The sequence below is a fragment of the Dermochelys coriacea genome, chromosome 2, assembly GCF_009764565.3.
Source record: "Dermochelys coriacea isolate rDerCor1 chromosome 2, rDerCor1.pri.v4, whole genome shotgun sequence".
Lineage (NCBI taxonomy): Eukaryota > Metazoa > Chordata > Testudines > Dermochelyidae > Dermochelys > Dermochelys coriacea.
The window spans coordinates 75,048,180-75,072,938 of record NC_050069.1 but is presented as its reverse complement, the minus strand read 5'-3'; the positions used below and the strand labels follow the sequence as shown (position 1 = coordinate 75,072,938).

Here is a 24,759-nt window from a genome sequence, read left to right as displayed (position 1 = left end):
ATGCATTTAAACAGTATTAAACTAAATCAGTTTAGCTGCCTGCATGTTATGCATTTGCACCAATGTTGCTAGATTTTAGTTCCTTCAGCGAACATTTACTAATAGAGATAAGGTGAAAGTCTCACGTGTGAGACTTTCCCAACATTTTGTCTTTAACTACATCAGAGTAGATATATTAGGAGGCCTGCACCAGTGTAACGATATTGCTGTGGGTTAAATGTCAGTCTTATGCCAGTCCTATGCTTGTTCTGAGGTTTGCACTGGTTCAAAAAATGCAGTATAGATAGAACCTAAATACAGTTATCAGCACTGTTATGTTCATGTGGATAGCAGTAAGCATAGATCTGTATTAGCTGCCTTGCAGTACTCCAGTGTTTCCTATGCCTCTTCGTATCTGTACTCTCGTATTACTAGTGTACTCTCATCCACTCCACAACTTGTTCTTCCTGACCTCCATGTACCCACATCACTATCATGTGGCTGTATATGCATGCCACATTCAGCTTTTAAGCATTATATATAGGATCACTGTGACATACTATCACCTTTTATAAATTGTGTTGGGGTGAAGATGATGTGGTTGGGAGTTGGAACATGGGGCAGTAAGTGAGGTTTTGGTCTCGGAGTGAAGAATAAGGGCAGAGTAGAAGCGTGCTTTCATAAGCTTCCTCCGATTCATCAGAATAGAATTCTGCCAGGAGGTTTGTCAGAGGGCATATCTGCTTTGATGAATCACAGAAGGATCATCAGAACAAAGTTGTTCTCTGGTCCACTTTTCTGAGGCAAGGTGGAGAGGGGAGGAGGAGGTTGATGGTCTGTCCTGCGCAGATCCATCAGACTGGGATTTCCTAATGGTGAACTGTAGGAGGTTTGTCAGAGAAAGAAGCTGCCTCCAGAGTAGAGCTGAATTTTTTCTAATAGATCTTGAACTCTAGGCCTCAGATCTCATTTTCCCCTGATAGTTGTTAAGAGGGGGAATACTTGCAGCTGAAAGGGTGTCAGAAGTGGAGTTAACAGCTCTGCTCAAGAGGCAACTTTTCCCTTTAGCAAACCTAATTGCTTCTGAATTGTTAGGGGAAAAAAAAACTCTGTGAAATCTGAAATTCTGCTAAGACACTTAAAGTGTTCCTTTATGCTAAAGACAAGTTCAGGGCCTCATCATCCTTACTGATAAACTCAAACTCAAAATTAATAGCTCATGCTTTATTTGCACCAATACCATCTTCTAATATATTGAACTTTCACAAGTCAAGAAAGCAAAAACGCTTCAGCTAAGTTATATTCCCTCATCAAGGTTTGTAGTTCATATTAGTGGATGCTTTTGAAAATGCCATCCAGAGATGCCTAGATGCCTAAGTGAAAAATTTGGCCTGTTTATTTTAAAATAAAAAAATCACTAACTTCATTTATTGAAAGTCTAAACTTTTTATTGTTAATACTGAAAGCAATTTTGTTTTGAAGTGATAAAGATTTTCTGCCCCAAAGAGAAGCTTTTAATAAAAATACAATGTTAATGAGTGATGCTGCAAATACTTATGTATGTTCTTAATTTAAAGCAGATCAGTAGTCCTGTTAGTCAGTTGCATGAATTCATATGAGTAAAGTTAGTACCTGCTTAAATGTTTGTAGGATCAGGTATTGGTTTGCAATATTTTGTTTTTTGCCTGTAAAAATTCTGTAAAATTCAAAGATACTTACCAATAGTGACATAAAAACAGCATTTGAAATTTAGTTTTATAACAGTATAAACTTTCAGATCAGTTTTACAAAGCTTCAACTTGATTTAAGTCAATGATTATTTAAATTGCTTGATTTAAAAAAAAAAAAAAAGTGGAGCCCTGTAAATCAGATTGAGTGCCTCTGTAGGTTTTATGTTTGCAAACATTTTCCCCCTCTGCTCCTGACAGTACTACACTAACCCTATACATTTTTATTTAATATTTCCATTTATTTCCCCCTTTTATTTTTATGATTGTTTTTGTGAGTCTAAATAAATTGAAACAAAATAACTTTTCTATTAATTATGGAGTTTAGGAGAATGGAAGATGGGGTGGAGAGGGATGTGAAATGGGTCTGTTCTGTGCTTAAAAATTGGATTGACCTAGCAGTGTCACTCAGGTCTGTGAAAAATTTTGCACCCTGAACACTATAGTAAACCAACCTTAACTTCCTGTGGCTACGAAGTCAGAGCTCTGCTGACCACTGGCTCTGCTCCCAACCCAGCCTGTTTCCAACCCCTTTTCTCAGTTTTTGGTGTTTAGAACTGGCCTGTAGCTAAAATGCTATAAGAATGTATTTGGAGTTTGTAGGGACTTCTTGTTTACCTAAAAGAACCCTATTCCAACCCCCGTTCACCCTCAAAAAATGTTAACACAAGAAAAAAAATGGAGTGCTTGAAAATATATTTTCATTTTTTCTAAAACTATATAGCTTATTTGCCCTCTGGAAAATTATTGTATGAAATTTGGAAATTTTAATGTAAAAGGGATTTATAGTGTAGTGTAAAATTGTAAATGCAGGTTTTACCTTCGTAGTGTGTGTATGTGGGCCCATATTCTGTTGGAATTTACCATTGTTTTTGAATGTTACTGTAAACCAGATCATGATTATTCAATGTTATCTGTTAGGGATATGCATAGTGAAATATAGGTAAAAAAATCTGCTTGTGTGCATTTTTCATTCTTTTTTTAGTACAGTCTTTTCCTTAGGTAGTGTGTGGTATAGGTGCTTAACAAATCTTCTCTCCCTTCCCCCTCAAGGAATAGATAGTGTAAATCAGTAGAGATTGAGTCTTCACCTGCATGAACATTAAAAAAAAATATACATTTATGGTACCAAAATATTAATTTCATATTTTCATTATGCTAAGAAATTTATCCCAAGATAAATAGATGGGAAAGAGACTGCCCAGGAGTACAGAACACTAATCTCGTAACACTTAATTGGTAGCAGTGTTTAGACTGAAACACATCCGAGCTAATTGTGTAAATTTCCCCACAAACCTTTGTTTCATGTCTATAAACTTCTGCTCTGACCTCTCATTCTCCTAATAGGCTGCTATATTCAAAATGTGTAACATTTGTGATTTATTTCTGATATGACTGTTTCACTTTAGGTAATTGTGACCTAAAACTAGATTTTGAATGCTGGATTTAAGAAGTGAATAGTTCTTTGCCTTAACACATTAAGCTACATAACCGGTTTACTGTAAAATTGATTGAAAAAAGATTGAAAAAAAATCTAATTACCACTAGTACCTGTGAAGCATTTCCCAGCAAGTGAAGTGGCCTAACTTACTGTTTTTGCAGAATTTGACCCATTTTTAAAAAACTGAATAATTTCAGTGTAGTTTCAGGAATTACATTTGCCCCAGAAATATCTGCCAATTTTTTGGTTTTAAAATAATTTTCCTATTTTAAAATGTTTTTTTTTCCCCCTCCTGTTGCAATGTAAAAGGCCCAAACTGGAAACTCTAATTTACTCCATGATCCTGCAAACACTTAAGAGTGTGTGTAATTTAATTACATGAGATTAGTTCCACTGAAGTCAATGGGATTTCTTAAATGAGTAAACTTACATGTGTAATTGTTTGTAGGTTAGGAGCTTTACCTGGCTATACAGGAGAACAGTGAAGCTGACTTGGAGATAATAGTGGGTAATCAGCAGAACATGAGCTCGCAGTAGCTTTGTCCAGAAGAGCTAGTGCAATCCTTGGATGCATAAACAAGGAATATCGAGTAGAAATAGAGAGGTTATTTTACATGTGTACTTTGCATTGGTGTAACTGCTGCTGGAATAATATGTCCAGCACTGACGCCCACAATTCAAGGAGGATGTTGAAAAATTGGAGAGGGTTCAGAGAAGAGCCATGTCTGAAGGATTAGAAAACCTGGGTTGTAGTGACAGATGCAAGGCTTAATCTATGTAGTTTAACAAAGAGAAAGTTGAGGGGTGACTTGATTCCAGTCTGCAAATACTTACATGGGGAATAAATATTTAATAATGAGCTCTTCAGTCTAGCAGAGAAAGGTATGACATGATTAATGGTTAGAAATTAAAGCTAGACAAATCCAGACTGGAAAGAAGGCTTAATTTTTTTTTTTAAAAACATTCAACGTAATCAGTCATGAGAACAATTTACCAAGTGTCATGGTGGATTCTCCATCACTGGCAATTTTAAAATCTATATTGAATGTTTTTCTAAAGATATGCTCTAGGAATTATTTTTGGGAAATTCTATTATGCAGGTAGGTCAGACTAGATGATCACAATGGTCCCTTCTGGCCTTGGAGTCTACTTACAAGGTGTTGTCAAAAGCAGAAAATAAACAAACTGAAAAGATAGAGGGCCAGGTATATCAGTGTAGGTTCATTGACTTCAGTGGAGCTATGCAAACTTGTACCAGGTGATGATTTAGCTCAGAGAATTTTGTTTCTTGTAATTCCTTTCACTTTTTTTTTAAGTGTTACTGTTTTTGTGAAGAAAAGTGAGCTTTTTAAAATGTCCCATTTAGCCCTTTCATATTTTAAAAGTTTCTAGCCCACATGGTTCTAAAAACTGAGCAAATTTAAACTGATGTAATTTTGTCTGTATGAGGCTGCAAAGGTAGCATCCATGCTTCTCTTGTTGCTTATAGCTTAGCCAATGACAAGATGCTGGGCAATTTCACTGGAACTGTCAGGAATCCTCTAAGCAGTAGTGAAACTGACAAGAATCATGAAGTTGTGACCTCTGGACATCACTTGTGGCCCACTTCTTTTGTCTTTTATATCAGTCAGATATCATACAATTTTTCAAGCCCTTTTGTAATCAAAATGCCAGTGATAGGTATGTGTGCATTTGGTTCCATATAATTAGATCTCTTTGACAATTGGAATGTTGTTACAATACATGTATATTTATTTTCTGTAATGGCAATCTATTAGGTGCTGGAGTCACCTAGCACTCCATTTACCATGCTGTCCAATGTGTGCAGTCCCAACACTGCTGCTATAATCCTAGCATAACTTCTCTACTCCACCAGTCCGGAACAGTGGGTCTTGGTATTTTCCCAATTTAAGTACAAAACTATTGTTAGCAGTACAGAAAATTCCATAATCTGAATTTCATGGTCTTTGTGGCACAGTAGCTGAAAGCAGCAGGGAGAAATCTGTTACCATATGGTTATTTAGATTTACGAATGTATCTGGTGATACACTTAGACCCAAAGTTACTGTTTTCTTAAACACATTTACATTGGCATTTAAGACTTTATTTGAACATATTGCTACTATACAATACTTAATTATGTTGCAAATCTTGGTGTGTTCAAATAATGACTTAATCTCAAACTGGGTGCCTAAAAATATTTTATATTAAGATACTCAAAATATGCTTTGAGGATTTTTATGACTGAAATGATATTAAATTTGGATGTTTAAGATGTCATTCAGACTATAAATTTAATAATCACTGACTTATGTTTGTTAACATTGCTATTTACATTACTTCACTTTATTTAAATAGTTAAAGTCCCTCGTAATTTTCGCTTGTTGGAAGAACTTGAAGAAGGTCAAAAAGGAGTAGGCGATGGTACAGTAAGCTGGGGCCTTGAAGATGATGAAGATATGACACTTACAAGGTGGACAGGCATGATTATTGGACCACCAAGGGTCAGTACAGTAGGTTAAAACTTCTATTTTTTTGTTTGTGGGTTGTACAAAATCCTATAAAGATTTTTAGAGAAGCAATTCACTTAAGTGTTTAAAATGAAAAATGCATAGTTGCAACGATAGTTTAATTTACAACTGTTCTGTCACAATCTGTCTACAATTTATAACTAATCATAGCCTGATGAAGTAACTTGAGTTAAATATGAGAAGCTACATTCTAGTATGCTCAGATATGTGCCAGCAAGCTTATATTCAGTGTCGGGAAATTATCCACATAAAATTCTGATTTCCTTAAAATCTGTAGAAAGGCTAGAAGGAATTGCACAGGAACATTGCACAGGCATAAGGTTCACATGGTGTAGGCATATATTTATGTCTTCAGCAAAACAATAGCCTGTGTGTATCCACATCTCTCCAGTTATTTTTGTGTCTATTGAGTAACCCGTGTGAAGGGGTTGTGCTTTGAAGCTATTGCTGCCTGGAATAGAGGCACAAGTTAAAGCTGCATATTAATGATGGAAATGCAGCTATGCCCTAAGATAGCAAAATAATTCTATACAGGAACTGTTGTTGGAGTGTTCAATCACTTTTTTGCTACATGGGAGGTGATGTTTATCATATGCTCCTTGTAGATTTAGCTCTACAGTAAAACAAGATCATTAAAAATTGACAGACACCTATAGTATGAGAAATTTACAGAATTTGAGAAAGGATAAGTAGTATTTTCCACTATATCACATAATTCACTGCACATTGTGTGAACATAGCTCATGTATAAAATCCAGCCAAAGTCTCTTTCAAAGACCAGACAATTAACAGTGACCTCTGAGACAAACTAGCATTAACAAAAGTTTAAGTTCCAGCTGAACTCTGAATTTCTTTAGAATATATTTAACAACGAAACACCCTGCAGAAGAACTAGTAATCCTAAATTACTTATTTCTCTTTATACGAGCATTACCGAAAGTGAATAGGCAGGTCTTGGAATGGGGTATTTTTGTGCTAAGGAAATCTGCTGAAAAGCAGCTTCGATGATAGAGTACAAAACATACTTGTACGTAAATAGAGACTTGGGCCAATACTCAAAGTGGCATTGTGCTAATAGGTTACTTTTACTGCTAGAGTTGAGTGACCATGATAGCAGTGCTATAGTTTATTGTGTAGTAAGTCCCTCCCTGCTATAAGTCTTACTGGAAGAAGTAAACTAAGGCTCATATTGATAGTTGAAGGGGTATAATGATGGCACTGTCCAAGCTCCATCAACAATCCAAACTCAGCCTACTTGGGAAACTGGAATCTGTTGTCATTTGCAGTAGATTGTGCAGAGGTTCACAATATCATCACATGTGTTCTGCTGGGCTCTTGAGGTTTGGATATACCAAGGTTAAGTTCCTTCTAAGTTGCGCAGCTGCCTATTAAGCCCTGCTGCGGCAGGAAGAGGCACCCCTCCCCGCTGGCCCCAAGCTGCTGCAGTGGGAGAGGGAGCTGGGGGGAGTCCTCTCTCCCACTGCAGCCCTGGGGCAGCCTGCACCCCAAATCTCTCATCCTTGGCCCACCCCAGAGCCTGCACCCACCTGCAGCTCAATCCTCTGCCCCAGCCCTGAGCCCCCTCTCGCACCCTGAACCTCTCAGCCCCACCCCCACCATATGGATTTTGTTATGTGCACCAATATGAAGGTGGTGTGTCACACATTCCCATATTGGTGCACATAAAATTCATTCTGCACATGGACATAAAAAATTAGAGGGAGTACTGTGGCAAGGGCACAGTAGTTACGTGCCTTGGACACTGATTTCCAGAGTTGTGATGTCAGAATCTAAGCTTTTATTTAAAACCCTCCCTGCCCTAATCTCATGGTTCTAGAGAAGAGCATTTAAAATGTAACCTGTTAACTGATTCAGTAGTATTTGCCTGGATCTGCAGACAGCCTCCAGCTGTGGGAGAAGCAGCAGCCAACAGGAGAGTGCTTCCTGGATCCCTGCTCATTATCAGAGCAGTCTAGACATTCATTACCCCGAGGAAGTGGGCTGGCCTGGTCATGGCAGGGGCTCAGATGCCCCACTCAACTCTGCAGGATTGGCTTCCCTTGGTGGGACTCAGTAGTCCCTGCTCTTACATGCTTTGATCAGTAGTGAACTCGTTTACCATATAGACATTTAAATCATCATCATTGGGCATCTGATTTAACACCCCTAAAAAACAAATGGTGGTGTTAACGCTTGAGCTATACTTTCGAGTTGTCGTGTGTGGAATTAGGCAGATGTCACTTTGTGGCTTGTGCTTTACATTTTGAAGGTTTTCTTCAGTACCATAAGGGCTAGCAATACTTTCTTTAAATAAAGTGAGTTTCTGGAGAACAAGATGACCGCTTTGTGGGAAGAGAGGTACCAAGTTACCAGCCTAGTGTTATCTGCTTCAATTTGAGCCATGGGGTAGACAACCAGCAAACCTTTTGATGTTGATGGTTAGAGTGCAGGAGAGACCATGTGGGCTGGGATGCAAGTTCAAATTCTTAGTTTAAAACTTTATGGTTTTTTGTCCATCAATGTTTTATTATTTAATTAGGGTGCATGGGCAAAGAGTGGTGGTGGACCAAATGAGCTCAGGGGGTTGGAAACGGTAGGACCCTAGTAGGAGTGAGAATTGAGAGGGTGGGGTCAATCCCCTAAGCTAGGAGTTGGAGAAATGTTAAGGGGCTCAGGATGAGGGTGAGCAACTGGGAGCAAAAGGAATGTTGGGGGAGGAAGATTATCAAATTTCATTGATCTGTGCCCACATGAACTGGGGAATACTGGGAACCAGCTTTTCAGTGCTATGATTCCAGTGATGAAGTTAATACCATGGCCCCAAAAAAAAGTATTGATCACTTGGGTCACAAGTGAATAGGCAGTTAGTATTACCCTATTCCATATTGAAAACTTTTGGATGATTGGCAGTCTCTATTAAATAGAGATAGTAATAGCAAGGTTATTGCAGGTCATGATTGAGGTGATCATCAAAATTGTACCAGTTTCCCCAACAGCATTTTTCTGTACTGTTTGGCCCACGCCATTGCTGTTAGTGCCATACTCTTCATTATGCAGAAAATCCTTAGAGATGTTTAAATGTATCTATTTCCCAATTTGTGTGAAAATAAGCAGTTTTATGTTCCATCCAGTGGAAACTGGGGATCAGAGTGGTGCTGTGTCTTCCTGTGCTCTCCAGTGCAGAGGGACACAAACATGCACACAAAGCAGCTATATGCGACTGTGGAAAGCAGCTACACATAATCATTCTTTACCTGACACTCAAGCTAGCTGTGTCATATTAGCACAAACAACTCCATATGCATTTTCAGGGGGTACAGACAACTGGAGGTGATCGAATCAGAGAAGAGCTACAGTAGGCAATGTGTAGATTCTGACAGAAAACAGAGAAAATTGCTACTGTTACTCAGAACTTTAAGAGCTTTTCTGCTTTGAAGATGAAGGTATCTTATAGCTGCAGAGTAAGGAAACAATGGCAGCATGGCCACTGAACAAATGGTGGTTGACCGGTGAATAGGAACATGGAGGGATAGTCATTTCACAAGGAAGTCCTGAGATCATTCGGAGCTGGGATTGATATTCCATGCATGTCCAGTGGTTCTATGCAATTATAAATAAGCTGTGTCCCATTTATACTGCTGCTCCAGTTCCCAATCGGATGATGGATTGATCTGTTTGTCTTTTTAAACAACTAGTTTTATATTCTGTTGTGTGCCTTTTTTCACCACAAGAGCAACTGATTAAACCTAAATCTTTAGCAGTCACATGCTTCATTTCATTCGGCCCTCAGATTTCCAGAGTATCCTTGTTTTCTCTATAAATAATAGAGGATTGTGCTAAATTTTAGGAATTGTAGCCACAAGCCAAAACTACCGATCAATTTCTCTGGTGCTGAATCTGTTTAGAACTCCCTCTTTCAGGGAAGAATATTGGAAAACAGTGACTGTACAGCTTCAAGGTTCTCTTATCTTAATGGAATTTTTAAACTGTCTACATATCAAGACTGCCCTGATTAATGCAGTTGGAAATCTCCTCCTGGCACTGAATAAAAAAATTGTTCCTGATGACACTCAGATCTTTTAGCAGTCTTTCATGCTATTAACTTTCAGGTGCTGGTGATGAAACTGTGGTCCCTAAGAAAGAATCTGGATGCCCCTTGATGACTGTACCCATTCCTAGAAGGGAGGAATTAGAGGGTGGTTATGGGCATTGTCCTGTATTCAGAGTGCCCAGAGATTTTTCCCACTGTTTTTGTCCCTTTTCCTGCTCTGTGTATATAGAGCCCTCTCAGGGGAGATAATCGAATGATATGGATTGTGGTGTTGATGCTATTACCCTTATTGTGTCTATTAGCCTCATTGTGGACAGTCTCTTGGTCACTGGACTAATTAGCTGAAATTTTTGCTTGGAGAGAGTGACAGCTAGCTGTGACCTACAAGGTTAAGGATGGTTGTTTGTAGGTAGGGGAAAGTTTTGAGGAGTATATTGCCATTTTGGGTTCCCATTCATGTGTATATTATATGCACTGGTGAGAAATATGGAACTTGGCTCAACCCTGACTTGCTTTCTCAGGATGGAGGCCTGTATGTCAGTGGCCTTAAGTGGCTATTGCTATCAACAGCTGTAGATTATTCAGAAAATTCAGGTTTCAGAGTAGCAGCCGTGTTAGTCTGTATTCGCAAAAAGAAAAGGAGTACTTGTGGCACCTTAGAGACTAACAAATTTATTAGAGCATAAGCTTTCACATCCGATGAAGTGAGCTGTAGCTCACAAAAGCTTATGCTCTAATAAATTTGTTAGTCTCTAAGGTGCCACAAGTACTCCTTTTCTTTTTTCAGAAAATTCAGTTATTGTAGAACTGACCACAGTCCATGCTTTGATCATGTCCATGCTAGACTGCAGTAATAACCTTCAAATGGGGCTTCTCTTGACATTGTTAGAGTCTACAACAGTTTTTCTTTGAGTACTTGCACGTTTTCATTCCTTTATAGGCGTGTGCATGTCTCAGGCACAGTTGTTAGAGAAATTTTTCCCTCATTGGTACCCCTTGCGATGGCTCAAGCACCCTCTGTCATGTGCCGTTGCTCTACCTGGAGTCCAGACTCTGGGACCTTCCCATCTTGCAGGGTCCTAGAGTTCAGGCTCCAAGCCCGAATGCTTACATCACAATTAAATAACCCCTTAGCCTGAGCCCTGTGAGCCCAAGTCACTTGGCATGGGCTGGACACAGGTTTTCCATTGCAAAGTAGATATACCCTGAGACACATTTGAGGGAGAGTCTGTCACTGGAGCACTCTTCAGTTAAGGAATCACCACATCCAGAGCCTGTACCAGGTCCATCAAAGACGTCCCCCAAAAGATCTCTGGTGCAGAACCATCAGTCATTGCTGCTCCCAACCACCTCAGAGGTATATGCAACTGCAAGGGATCTGCTTAACCTCCCTGTGGCAGTATCCCCAGAAATACAAGAAAGTTTACAGTCAGTATCTATGCCTGCCGTGCCAACCTCTCCATGTCAGGAGCTCATGGTACCATTACCTCCCATGCTTCTGGAAAGGCCGGTGCAGTCAAAGGGCAATGATATCCCCGGTATCACAATCCCCTGGCTCAGGTTGCCTATCCCCAGTCCCAACTTGTTCTGTCCCCCCCGTGATGTCAAACATTGTGACATACCAGGGTACACTCTAGTCTAATGAGCAGCTGTGTCACCCCTGCCCTGCAATGTTAGGTGCCTTACAGTGCCTTGTAAGTAGTACCCACCTGGGCTTCTCAGAAACAGCCTTCCAGCATGCAAGCCAGACCCTGAGTGTCTGTGTGTAACTGCAGCCTGCCAGCCAACTTGGTTTACACTCTGGCTCTCACCAGTTTTGGTTATACTGTAGGGTGACCCCAACACGCCCTCAGTCTTAGATTTCCCCCCAGAAATGTACATCTTGTACTGCCCAGCCTTCTCTTGGACAGTACAAGTGTGTTATTCCTTTGAGAATAATATGCACACAGCTTGTCACCACCCCAAATGGAGTTGCCCAGACACCTCAGTTTAAAACAGTGGATCAGATAAAACAAGTTTAACTATAAAGAGACAGATTAAGTTAATATAGGTAATGAGGCTTAAGAGTCAGAAATGGTTACAAGAAAAGTTAATATAAAATGTTATTGGTGCCTAATTTAACAAACTACGTTAAATTCAAAGCAGAGTTTTCCCACCACGTGCTTTCAGCAGCCTTACAGACCAAACTTCTTAGGTCATAGAATCACAGTAGTGTAGGACTGGAAGGGATGTCAATAGATCATCTAGTGAAGTCCCCGGCACTCAAGGCAGGACTAAGTAATAACTAGACCATTTCTGACAGGTGTCAGTGCCTCTCCCTCCCTTCCACCCCTGAGTCCAATGAATGCTTCCTTTGTTGCTTCAGGCGCAGTGAATGCGATGGGCAGGGAGAGAGAGGAGTACCCTGGGTTGTTTGTCCCTCCTTTTTATAGTTTTGCTCACTTGAAAAACATTTCCAGCTGGGCACCAGGAGACAGAGTCTGTGTGGAAGGCTGTTTACTGCTGGCTTTTTCCTCACCTGTTATGAGCTCTCTTTGTTTCCCTTCCTGCTTGATGACTCTGTTTACTGCTTGAATGCAAATGAAGCAGAGCACACATTCCTTTGTTTAGGAGAGACCTGTTTACCAGTCTCAGTTTGGGCAGGGCTGTGGGGTTTGGAACATGTGTTAATAACATTGTGACAGGCTTTGTACCTCATCAACCCCTTAAGTCAGGGGGGTAGGAGGTAACCCTGCCTCTCTATACCTACATCCGTTTTCTAACTCCCCTCCCCAGGTAGTCAGCACAGTGTGGCCCCATGGCCAGGATCAGTCTGCCTTTTCCCGAGTGGGGTAATGCAACCTAGCAGCCAGAGTCCGTTCAATGTGTTTCTAGGGTAGTGCAGCCCAATGGCCAGAGTCCGCCTAATTCCCCCTCCCCTAGTGGGGTAGCGCAGCCTAGTGCCCAGAGTCAATACTGCCACCTTTGAAGGCAAAACAGGGGGCTTAGTGGCTAGCGCTTGGGGGCCATCACAAGGGGGTGTAGCCCCTCTGGTAGGGGGGCCTGGGACTACCTGACTCCACCAGGCCCCAGCCCAAGGCCCTGCCAGCAGTGGAGCAATCTGTCACAGGGTCAGCGGGAAACACACTGACCTCATAAGGGTGGGAGGTACCACTCCCTTACCTTCCCTGGGTTACTTCCTACCAGCTCTCCTGCAGCAGTGATCCATATGGTATTGGGGTCTCTATGCTCCTCAGCACCAGACACTCCCTAGGTTTCAATAGTGGCAGGCCTCTCATCCAGGTTTCTGGCTCTTCAATTCTCATAGATAAGGGCTATAAGAGCTCCTGGGTTGGAGCCCTTTCCAAGTGTCCTTCCTCCTTCACAGTCAGTCCTGACTGAGCAGTTCTGCAGTCTTTTATACCTGACTTCCAGGTGGAGCATGCCCAGCAGAGCCTCAGGGGTGGGGCTTCCTCTGCTAGGAGGGAAGGATTAACCCCCTCTGTACCAGTGCGGGACTGATCTGCCCCATCACAAACATCATACAGAGTTATCTTATAATTTCACATACAATTGGCTGTACATGTTACCAGGACAATAATAACAAGCAAGTTATGAATCTTCAAATGATACCTCACAATGCTTTGTGTGCTTTGTACAAAGTTTATTACAATAGTGTGTAGGGTGTGACTATATGGCTCTCACAGATGTTTCAGATTCTTCCTCTTTGAACTCAGAAGTGCATTTATCTGTGTCCCATCCAAGACAGCAGGCATGTCCTCCAGCAGAGACTTGGGGACCAAGGGTCATGCAACAGTCACAGCAATAGCCTCTGTATCCTAAGGGGCAATTGCCTAGTTAAAGTTGGATCTGAAGCCAATATCAGTGGTTGTTCTGGACACCCTGGGGCTTCCCTTCTCCTGATAGGCCCTCCTTACAACCATCTTGTTCTTTGTCATTAAGACTGCTCTGGGGGCATCATTCTCTGGTATTCTGTACCAAAATCTGTACCAAGACCTGCAGCCAGAAGTCACTCAACCAGCTTCCCCATCACAAGTGATGGAGCAGCTACCACCTCAGAATCCTGTGGTGTACTCTTCGTCGTCACCAGGTGAGGCTGTTGTGGCAGCAAGTGATTCACCACTGCCAGAGGGCCTTAGGGATCATCAAGATCTATTGAGAAGGGTGGTCTCTGTTCTTGACATTCAGGCAGAGGAAGTGTGTCCATGAGTTGGTGGATATTCAGGTATCGGTAGCATCTGCCAGGGTGCTCTGCTGATTAACAAAGCCATTATGGAACCAGGTCAAGGGGCTGTGGCAGACACTATCTTCCTTATCTCCTATAGCAAAGTGAGCTGAAAGGAGGTATTATGTCCCCTCTAAGGGATCTAGAGTATTTGTACCCTGGTCCAGCTTCCTTGGTGGCTGCAGCTGCTAACAAATTGGAAAGATAAAGGACACCAAGCATCAATGCTGAAAGGCAAAAATGCCAAGAGGCTAGACTTCTTTGGATGCAAACTTTATTCTATAGGGTGTCTGCAGTTTAGGATTACAAAGTAATGGTCACTCCTGAGACACTATGACTTTACCTTCTGGGAGAACTTTTTAAAATTTAAAGACAGGCTATCAAAGGACTGTAGGCAGGAGTTTGCAGTAATGGATGAGGGCAAGCTGGTTGCCAGAACTGCTCTCCAGGACAATTTGGATGGCGCAGGTGTGGCAGCTTGAACCATGGCATTAGCTATTTCTACGTGAAGATGTTTGTGGTTACAGTCATCTGGGCTTCCCCAAGAAGTCCAGCAGACCATCTAGGACTTCCCTTTTGAAGGTCCCTCTATGTTTTCGGATAAGATGGACAATAGGCTCCATAGCCTTAAAGATTCCAGGGCGACATTATAATCTCTTGGAATCTGTACTCCAGCAACAAAGAGAAAGCAGTTCCATCCTCAACATCCATGCAGACACCAGGACTTTCCTCCCTGATTTCAAGATACGCTGAGGAGAAAGGGAGGGAGTTATAGGGCACAACATCCGCTGCCCTCCTCTTCAGCATCAGTGGGCTTATCCCATCTAGCCGCCTCATCCCAACGGGAATTTTGATGTTACTCAAGAGCAATGTACCAGTTATTGTAGTTCCATCTGTTTCCCACCTTTTTGTTTACAAATCGCTTATTCTGCTTCCTGTGTTGGGCCCAAGCACTTAACATTGGATTGGAGGGGTTTTAAGCACAGTGTAACTAGGATATGCCGTCCTGTTCATTTCTACCCCTCTTTCCCCTTCCCCATCCCTCTTCAGGGACAACTCTCGCAGAATTGTCCTTCAGCAGGAGGTCCAATCACTACTTCAGGTAAAGGCCATAAAGGAAGTCCCATTGTGCCTCAGAGAGAGAAGCCTCTATTCCTACTACTTTCTGATCTCCAAAGCAAAGGGAGGTCTCAGGCCTATTGTAGATATGAGAGTTTAATAAAATTCCTGAACAAAATAAAATTCTGCATGGTTACCCTAGTCTCAATTATTCCCTCCCTGGGGGACTGGTATGCTGCCCTTGACTTCAAGGACACTTACTTCCATGTTGCAGTATGGCACAACCATTGGATGTTTCTCAGATTTGTGGCAAATGGAGCCCATTATCAGTTCAGTGCTCTCATTTGATCTGTCTTTCCTTGGATGTTCATAAAATGTATGGCAATTGCGGCAGCAAATATATGAAAATCAGGAGTCCATATGTTCCCTTAGGTGGACAACTGGTTGATTAGAGGTCAGTACGAGGCTCAGGTTTTATCTAGTGTATCTACAGTCCTGTCCACATTTGAGGCACTAGGGCTCCTAGTAAATTGAGACAAATATTCTAAAACCAGTACAGAGGAAAGAGTTTATTGGAGCTCTTAGACTCCACAAAGGCCATGTTCTTGCTGCCATAATCCTGGCACTCTGGGGCTTGGTGCTGCAGCTGAAAGCTTTCACCACAGCATACAGCTGCCTCAACCTCGTGGGTTACATGTCAGTGTGTACATATGTGGTTCAACATGCCAAGCTGCACGTATGGCAAGCGTTTGTACATGCCCCGAGTCGTCATTTGGACAATGTGGTTTGAGTGCCAATGTCATTTTTGTCATTTTTTGGATTGGTAGATGGACCTCTGAAAATCTGAGGGTGGGGGCCTTTATCCCACAGCTACCAAACCTCACTTTAATTAGACACCATCAGCCCTGGCTTTGGGGACCCATATGGGATCCCTGCAGCATCAAGGTCTCTGGTTGCCTAAGGATCTAATAACTCCCAGACATGTATATGAGTCAAGAGCTGTACAACTAGCCTGTTAAGCTTTCCTCCTGATACAGCAGGAAATAATTTGATAATTCTAACAGACAGCTCTGCGTCAATGTCTGTCTTAAACAGAGAGTTGCGAAAATTGTACTCCTCCCTATACCAGGAGGCAGATTGTCTCTGGGATTCTTGCATAACCAGTTTAATTCATCTTGGGGCTGCTTACCTTCGAGGGAAGCAGAACATGTTGGCAGATCAACTGAGCAGGACCTTCACTGATCACCACAAGCAGTTTTTATGCCCAGACATCATCAGATCCATCTTCTAGCTCTGGAGGATTCCCCAGGTGGACCTGTTTTGCAACAGAGTCCAACAGAAAATGCCATCGTTTTTGTTCCTGGGAAGTTGTCAGCCCAGGCTCATTGACAGATGCTTTTCTGCTACCCTGGAAGGACCTCCTCCTGTATGACTTCCCTATGATTCCCTTGCTGCCCAGGGTTGTCTTGTTCAAAGTCAAACAAGACCATGCTCATCTCATCTTTATAGCACTGGCTTGCCCTTTTCAACGCTGTTATTTGCCCCTGCTGACCTTGTCACTCAAGCCTCCGTTGTCCTGCTGGATCCAGACTTGCTTTCTCAGGATCACGGCCACATGCTCCATCCCAACCTGTGAGACTTCCACCTGGTTGTGTGGATGGTTAGTGATAAACGCCTTTGGAGAGATCCTGTTCTAAGAATGTCCTAGAAGTGCTTCTGAATTGTAGAAAACCCTCAAATAGGGGCACTTATGTGCATAAATGGAGGCACTATTCTGTTTGGTCCCAGAAGAAAGGCATATCCCCAATCTCTCTGGTCACTCGATCACAGACCTAAGAGTGGCTATACTTCAACAAAAAAGCTTCAAAAACAGACTCCAAGGAGAGACTGCTGAATTGGAATTAATTTGCAAACTGGATACAATTAACTTAGGCTTGAATAGAGACTGGGAATGGATGAGTCATTACACAAAGTAAAACTATTTCCCCATGGTATTTCTCCCCCCCACCCCACCCCCCACTGTTCCTCTGATATTCTTGTTAACTGCTGGAATTAGCCTACCTGCTTGTCACCATGGAAGGTTTTCCTCCTTTCCTCCCCCTGCTGCTGGTGATGGCTTATCTTAAGTGATCACTCTCCTTACAGTGTGTATGATAAACCCATTGTTTCATGTTCTCTGTGTGTGTGTATATAAATCTCTCCTCTGTTTTTTCCACCAAATGCATCCGATGAAGTGAGCTGTAGCTCACGAAAGCTTATGCTCTAATAAATTTGTTAGTCTCTAAGGTGCCACAAGTACTCCTTTTCTTTTTGCGAATACAGACTAACACGGCTGCTACTCTGAAACCCCAAAGCATGTATCTCTGAGCCTAGTACTTAATTCTCTTCTATACCTAAAGCATCAAAGTTTGGCAGTTAGCTGCCAGATGTCCTCTTACAGAGCTATATAAGTCTTCCAGACATCATTGGATAGTAGATTCCTTTTCTCCAACCCTATCACTACCAGTTTCATAAAGGGCTTGATCAGATTGTACCCACATGTGCAAGATCCTATACCTCCAGGGGATCTGAACTGGCCCAAGCAAAGTTAATGGGACCACCTTTTGAACCCCTTGCAACTTGCTCTTTGCTCCAGGTCTCTATAGAGGTAGCATTTTTAGTTGCCATTACCTCAGCAGAAGGATGGGCAAGTTGAGAGCCCGAGTGTCAGAGCCTCCTGTCATTAGGATAAATTTTATCTGTGCCCTCATCCAAAATTTCTCACAAAGGTGGTCTCTAATTTTTCATGTTAACCAGGAAATCTGTTTGTCAGCATTCTTCCCGAAACCCCATGTGCATAGAGGTGAGAGGAGACTACATTGGATGTGAGAAGGGCTTTAGCTTTCTACCTTGAGTGTACTAAGTCCTGTAGATCTTCCACACAGTTGTTTGTTGCAGTTGTGGACAGGGCTAAGGGCCAATCAGTTTCCACTCAGAGAATCTCATCTTCGATATCCTTGTGCTTTTGTTTAGGCTACCACTTGGCTAATATAGCCCCGCCGTTAGAGTATTGGTGCATTCTATTGGAGCACGGGCAACTTCAGTGGCTTTCTTGGCACAAGTGCTGATCACAGTCATTTGTAAAGCAATATCCTGGTCATCAGTTCATACTTCTTTCTTTTCATTATGACATTTCCTGTCAGTCCAGAGCCAATGCTAATTTCAGGCACGTTGTCCCATAATCACTGTTCAGGTAGATTCTGAGCCCACCTCCGTATTTGTCTGCTTGTGAGTCACCTGCAGTGGAATGGACATGAACAAGCACTCAAATTTAAAAACTGTTACCTATCTTTCTGTAACTGATGTTCTCAAAGATGTGGGGCACATAGAATCATAGAATATCAGGGTTGGAAGGGACCTCAGGAGGTCATCTAGTCCAACCCCCTGCTCAAAGCAGGACCAATCCCCAACTAAATCATCCCAGCCAGGGCTTTGTCAAGCCTGACCTTGAAAACCTCAAAGGAAGGAGATTCCACCACCTCCCTAGGTAACGCATTCCAGTGTTTCACAACCCTCCTAAAGAAAGTTTTTCCTAATATCCAACCTAAACCTCCCCCACTGCAAGTTGAGACCATTACTCCTCATTCTGTCATCTGCTACTACTGAAAACAGTCTAGATCCATCCTCTTTGGAACCCCCTTTCAGGTAGTTGAAAGCAGCTATCAAATCCCCCCTCATTCTTCTCTTCTGCAGACTAAACAATCCCAGTTCCTTCATCCTCTCTTCAGAAGTCATGTGTTCCAGTCCCCTAATAATGTTTGTTTGCCCTCCGCTGGACGTTTTCCAGTTTTTCCACATTCTTCTTGTAGTGTGGGGCCCAAAACTGGACACAGTACTCCAGAAGAGGCCTCGATCTGCTGGCAATGCCCCTACTTATACATTCCAAAATGCCATTGGCCTTCTTAGCAACAACGGCACACTGTTGACTCATATCCAGCTTCTCGTCCACTGTAACCCCTACGTACCTTTTCTGCAGAACTGCTGCCTAGCCATTCGGTCCCTAGTCTGTAGCGGTACATGGGATTCTTCCGTCCTAAATGCAGGACTCTGCACTTGTCCTTGTTGAACCTCATCAGATTTCTTTTGGCCCAGTCCTCTAATTTGTCTAGGGCCCTCTGTATCCTATCGGTACCCTTCTGCATATCTACCTCTCCTCCCAGTTTAGTGCCATCTGCAAAGTTGCTGAGGGTGCAATCCACACCATCCTCCAGATCATTAACGAAGATATTGAACAAAACCGACCTGAGGACCGACCCTTAGGGCACTCCACTTGATACCGGCTGCCAACTAGACATGGACCCTTGATCACTACTCGTTGAGCCCAACAATGAGAACGAGGGCCTACGATCTAGTAACTTCCGTTAGTTGCCGGAAGAAAGCCTCATCCTCCTGGTGGTCTATAGCAGACTCCCTCCCACCACAACATCACCCTTGTTGCTCACACTTCTAAACTTAATCCAGAGACTCTCAGGTTTTTCTGCAGTTTCATACCGGAGCTCTGAGCAGTCATACTGCTCTCTTACATGCAGTGCAACTCCCCAACCTTTTCTGCCCTGCCTGTCCTTCCTGAACAGTTTATATCCATCCATGACAGTACTCCAGTCATGTGAGTTATCCCACCAAGTCTCTGTTGTTTCAATCGCATCCTAATTCCTTGACTGTGCCAGAACTTCCAGTTCTCCCTGCTTGTTTCCCTGCATGTCCATTCCACAACCTGTTCTCCTCCTCCTCCTCTCTGTTAGAGTCTGCCAGGTACACAGGAACTGAGGAGGGTCAGGGGTGGCTCTTCTTATGCAAGCATGCAGTGACATGTGGTAACAGAGGGTGCTTGAGCTACCCCGACAGGTACTGCTGAGGGAAAAAGTTCTCAGACAAAGTGCACACAAGGTGCAAACATGTGGAATGGACATGTGCAGGACGTCTCAAAGAACAACAGTAGTAGGAATGTAGGTAACCAGTTTTTACAGAAAGTAGCTGCTTCCATGGTTGCTCCTGTGTAGAGGAGAAAGAGAGAGTTGGTTGCCAGTGTGAGGTACAACTGAATATCATAATATATAAATCCTTTCATAATCTAGCTGTGAGGACTTGATCATGTCCTCTTTGGCAGTTGGGTTGGTTTTCTTTGTTCTATGTTCAGGCAGAGCTTTCTTACTTATAAGCTATAAATTGTGGAATTTTTTCCTGGAGTAGTTCTACCATAGTTACTACTTAACTGCTTCTACAGGATTTTGTTGCAAATTCCATTTATTTTGGTCTTTGTTCTTGAGTGTTTCTAGGGTTTCCTTTTTGTTTTATATTCATCTACCTCTTCCCCGTCCTGATCTTTTCTGCATTAGAGGATTTACCTTTTGGTAGGGGTGGTTTGCCCGATGGTTTAGGTTTGACCTTGGGCCAGAGTTCAGGGATGGGGAGGAAGCGAATGTGTGGCTTAGCTTTGCCAGTGGGTTAGTCCTCTTTTTCTCTATATAGTTTTTTAAAAGTGTCTTTTGTTTGTTTTTTGTATGTGGTGCTTTCTATACCTATAATAGGTGCCTTTTTACGCAATGATTATTTTAACATAGTTAAATCTTTGTTCAAAAAATATCGCATATTGATCAGCTAATCAAGATAACTGAAGCATTGATGTGTCAAAAAGTAATCAAAGGCCTCAATTGTAAAATAATAAAAGCAGAGTTAAAATCATCCCATTATATATTCCCTCTCCAGAACCCATCTTGCTGTGTTTGTGTATTTCTAAAGTACTTTTTAAATAACAACTTTCAGTAAGATGCATTAATCTTTTTTTGTTTTTCTTTTTAGACAAACTATGAAAACAGAATATACAGTCTGAAAGTAGAGTGTGGACCGAAATATCCAGAAGCACCTCCAACAGTTAGATATGTAACTAAAATCAATATGAATGGAATAAATAATTCCAATGGAATGGTAAGTTCAAATGGTAAAATCAACCTCCTTGTTAATCTGTACTCTGCAATTATTTATAGTAAAAAAAATTCCATTGAGTGTTAAGGGTGGGTGGGAAAGAGCCTTCATATTTAAATTGTACTTTATAAATGATTTCTTTAAACAAAGATTTTAATTTGTGATTTTGTTTGCAAACAATACGCAGGTATAAATTGAAGCTGTTCTTTTAAGTTGAGTAAAAAAGCTTTGTGTTTAAGCAGTTTATGTGCAGCTCCTTTACAGTATTCCTCTTCAATGAGGCTTGAGTTTACCTAAGAATATGGAATGCTGTACTGCTCAAGACTTTTGATATCTACCTTACTTAACCACTAAGGATCATTTACATCTCTGAACAGTTTTGGCTGGTGCTTTCAGCTAATGCAAAGCACTAATTATAAATTACTTTGTGACTCTTGACATTTTAAATTTGGGAAGTACAGAGAATGAAATTGCAGTCTTTAAATATGTTCTTATCTGCTAGCTAAGACTCCAGATGAAGTTCTAAACTTAACAAGCAGTTTTGTTTTGAAAATTGGGGGCCTCTCAATAAATTCCATATCAAATATGCATGGTTTTCAAGTGAAGTGATGGCTTTTTCTAACTGGGAGGCCTGAAAACTCAGTCTGGTTCTGTACCTCTCTCACAACATCACTAAAAGGTTCTCCAAGACAAGTTAAGACTTTAACAACACTTGTGCATTCAAAATGTAAAAACTTAGTTAATTTACAATAAACAAACGTGCCAAATGCACACAGGAAGGAGAGCTGAGTAACAAAATGCCGTTTTTATGTAGTCACTGATCCAAGAAACACTGCATAAACTCCTCCCTAAACTGAAAAGGGAGCAGTCTGAAAACATCTTAAACGTAGAGTTTAAGATGTATGTAAAGGAACACTATCAACTTGAAAATGGAACAATTTAAAAAAAAAATTTTTTTAAATACAGTTTCAGATACTACATCTGCCCTTGAGTCCTTCTTCAAATTTCTGTACATTCATGTTTTCCTGGGTGGTCCCCAGGAAATTAATACTCCAGGAGAAACATTGAAACTGACTTTGCAAAGTGCTATCAGAGTAAAACGAAAAATAATATTTTTTTCTTGTTTCTATCAGAGATGGTGTTTGTAGGAGAAAATTTTTCATATAGAAGGGTGTTTTTTTTCTTTGTTGACAGTGTCATTTTATTGTCCTTGGTCACGGAGTAGTGATAATCTGTGTCTTTACAAACTAAGACCACACTCCTGCAACTCGACTAGCATTGATAGTTCCCAGTACCATTGCGTTGCCAACTGATGTCAATATGACTTGCCTGTGCAGGGCCGTTGTCTAAACAGGGGTTGGGTTAAGTAAACTCAACGGTTGAACCAAATTACAAACAACAACAAAATTAAGAGTTCTTCCTGGTGAACTGCAAAATTGCTGTATGGCCTATGTGGGACTGTAAATAGTAGACTACAGAACCCACTAGCAAGCTTGAAAGTTGCCCTGTCTGATCGTCACTTTTTCAGGTATAGTAACTCGTCTCTAATAGTCTATCTGGGGACTAGAGATTTTCCCTTACATAAGAACGGCAGTACTGGGTCAGACTAATGGTCTGTCTAGCCCAGTATCCTGTCTTCCAACAGTGGCTGCTGCCAAATGCTTCAGAGGGAATGAACAGAATAGGGCAATTTGTTGAATGATCCATCCCCTATTATCCAATCTCATCTTCTGGCCTCAGAGGTTTAGGGGTTCCCAAAGCATGGGCTGGCTAATAGGTCCATCAATGGCTATCTTCCATTAATTTATCTAATTCTCTTATTTTGAACTGGGTTATACTTTTGCCCTTCACAATATCCCCTGGCAATGAGTTCCACAGGTTGATTGTGTTGTGTGAAGAAATATTTCCTTTTGGTTGTTTAAACCCTGTTGCCTTTTAATTTCATGGAGTGACCTTTGGTTCTTGTGTTATGTGAAGAAGTAAACACTTCCTTATTCACTTTCTTCACACCATTCATGATGTTCTAGACCAGTAGTTTTCAAACTGCAAGTTGTGACCCAATACTGGGTCACGGAATGTAAGACCCTGGGTTGCGACGGCTCTGGTCCACACCACCAACCGGGCCGTTAAAAGTCCTGTCAGCAGTGCTGCCGGCTAAGGCAGGCTAGTCCCTATCTGTTCTGACACTGCGCTGCATCCTGGAAGCGGCCAGCAGCAAGTCTGGTGCCTAGGCATAGGGCTCCGCGCACTGCCCCCGCCCTGAGCACCGGCTCTGCACTCCCATTGGCCGGGAACTGGGAGCTGGGGGAGGCGGTGCCTGTGGCGAGAGCTGTGTGGAGCTGCTCCCGTGCCTCTGCCTAGGAGCTGGACCTGTTGCTGGCTGCTTCCGGGGCACAGCGCTGTCCGCGGTGCCAGGACAGGCAGGAAGCCTGCCTTAGCACCCCTGCTGCGCTGCTGACTGAGAGCAGCCCGCATCCCAGCCCTGAGTCCTCCCCAAACCCGGAGCCCCTCCTGCACTCCAAACTCTTCATCCCTGGCCCCACCCTGCAGCCCTCACCCCGGCACCCCAACACTCTACCCCAGCCCTGAGCCCCTCTCAAAACGCTCATCCCCAGCTTTGTTGGGTCACGCGCATCAACAATCTTCAACTGGGTTGCCACGAAAAAAGGTTAAAAACCATATAGACCTTGCTCAAAGCCCCACTTAGTCTGAACAGCCCCAATTTTTAAAATTTTTAAATCTCTTCATATGGAAGTTGTTCCATACCCCTAATAATTTTTGTTGCCCTTGCCAGTACCTTTTTCTCATTTTAATATATCTGTTTTGAGATGGGGTGACCAGAACTACACATAGTATTCAAAGTGTGGGCGTACCATGGATTTATGACTGATATTAACTGTTCTATTATCTTTCCCTTTTCTAATGGTTCCTAACATTGTTAACCTTTTTTGACTGCTGCTGCATCTTGAGCAGATGTTTTCAGAGAACTATCCACAATGACTCCAAGATCTTTCTTGAGTTGTAACAGCTAATTTAGACCCCGTCATTTTGTATGTGTCGTTGAGATTGTTTTCCAATGTGCATTACTTTGTATTTATCAACATTGAATTTCATGTGTCATTTTGTTGCCCAGTCACCCAGTTTTGTGATATCCCTTTAACTCTTTGCAATCTCCTTCGGACTTAATTATCTTGAATAATTTTATATAATCTGCAAACTTTGCCACCTCACTGTTGACCCCTTTTTCCAGATCACTTATGAATATATAGAACAGAGCCTTGGGAGACCACGCTATTTATCACTCTCCACTGTGAAAACTGACCTTTTATTCCTCCTAGGGCTGTCAAGCGATTAAAAAGAGTAATAGAATACCATTTATTTCAATATTTTTGGATGTTTTCTACATTTTCAAATATATTGATTTCAATTGCAACACAGAGTACAAGTGTACAGTGCTCACTTTATATTTATTTTTTATTACAAATATTTGCACTGTAAAAGCCAAAAGAAATAACATTTTTCAAGTAACCTAATACAAGTACTATAGTGCAAACTCTTTATCATGAAAGTTGAACTTACAAACATAGAATTATGTATGGTCAAAAATAAAACAATGTAAACTTTAGAGCCTACAAGTCCACTCAGTCCTATTTCTTGTTCAGCCAATTGCTCAGACAAACAAGTTTGTTTACATTTGCAGGAGATAATGCTGCCTGATGGTTCACAATGTCACCTGAAAGTGAGAACAGGTGTTTGCATGGCACTACTGTAGCCAGCATTGCAAG

At 41.9% G+C, this 24,759-nt stretch overlaps 1 protein-coding gene across 3 annotated transcripts in view; it reads left to right on the top strand.

Annotated features, from left to right (window-relative positions):
- UBE2V2 (ubiquitin conjugating enzyme E2 V2) overlaps nt 1–24,759 on the top strand; it is a 45,385-nt gene that overhangs the window by 7,312 nt on the left and 13,314 nt on the right. For 2 of the 3 annotated variants that reach the window (XM_038389496.2, XM_038389498.2), the window contains exons 2-3: nt 5,506–5,660; nt 20,852–20,977. In XM_038389496.2, coding sequence (XP_038245424.1) covers nt 5,506–5,660; nt 20,852–20,977 — 281 coding nt within the window. The remainder of the gene's footprint in view (nt 1–5,505; nt 5,661–20,851; nt 20,978–24,759) is intronic. The other variant, XM_038389497.2, reaches the window with a different exon arrangement.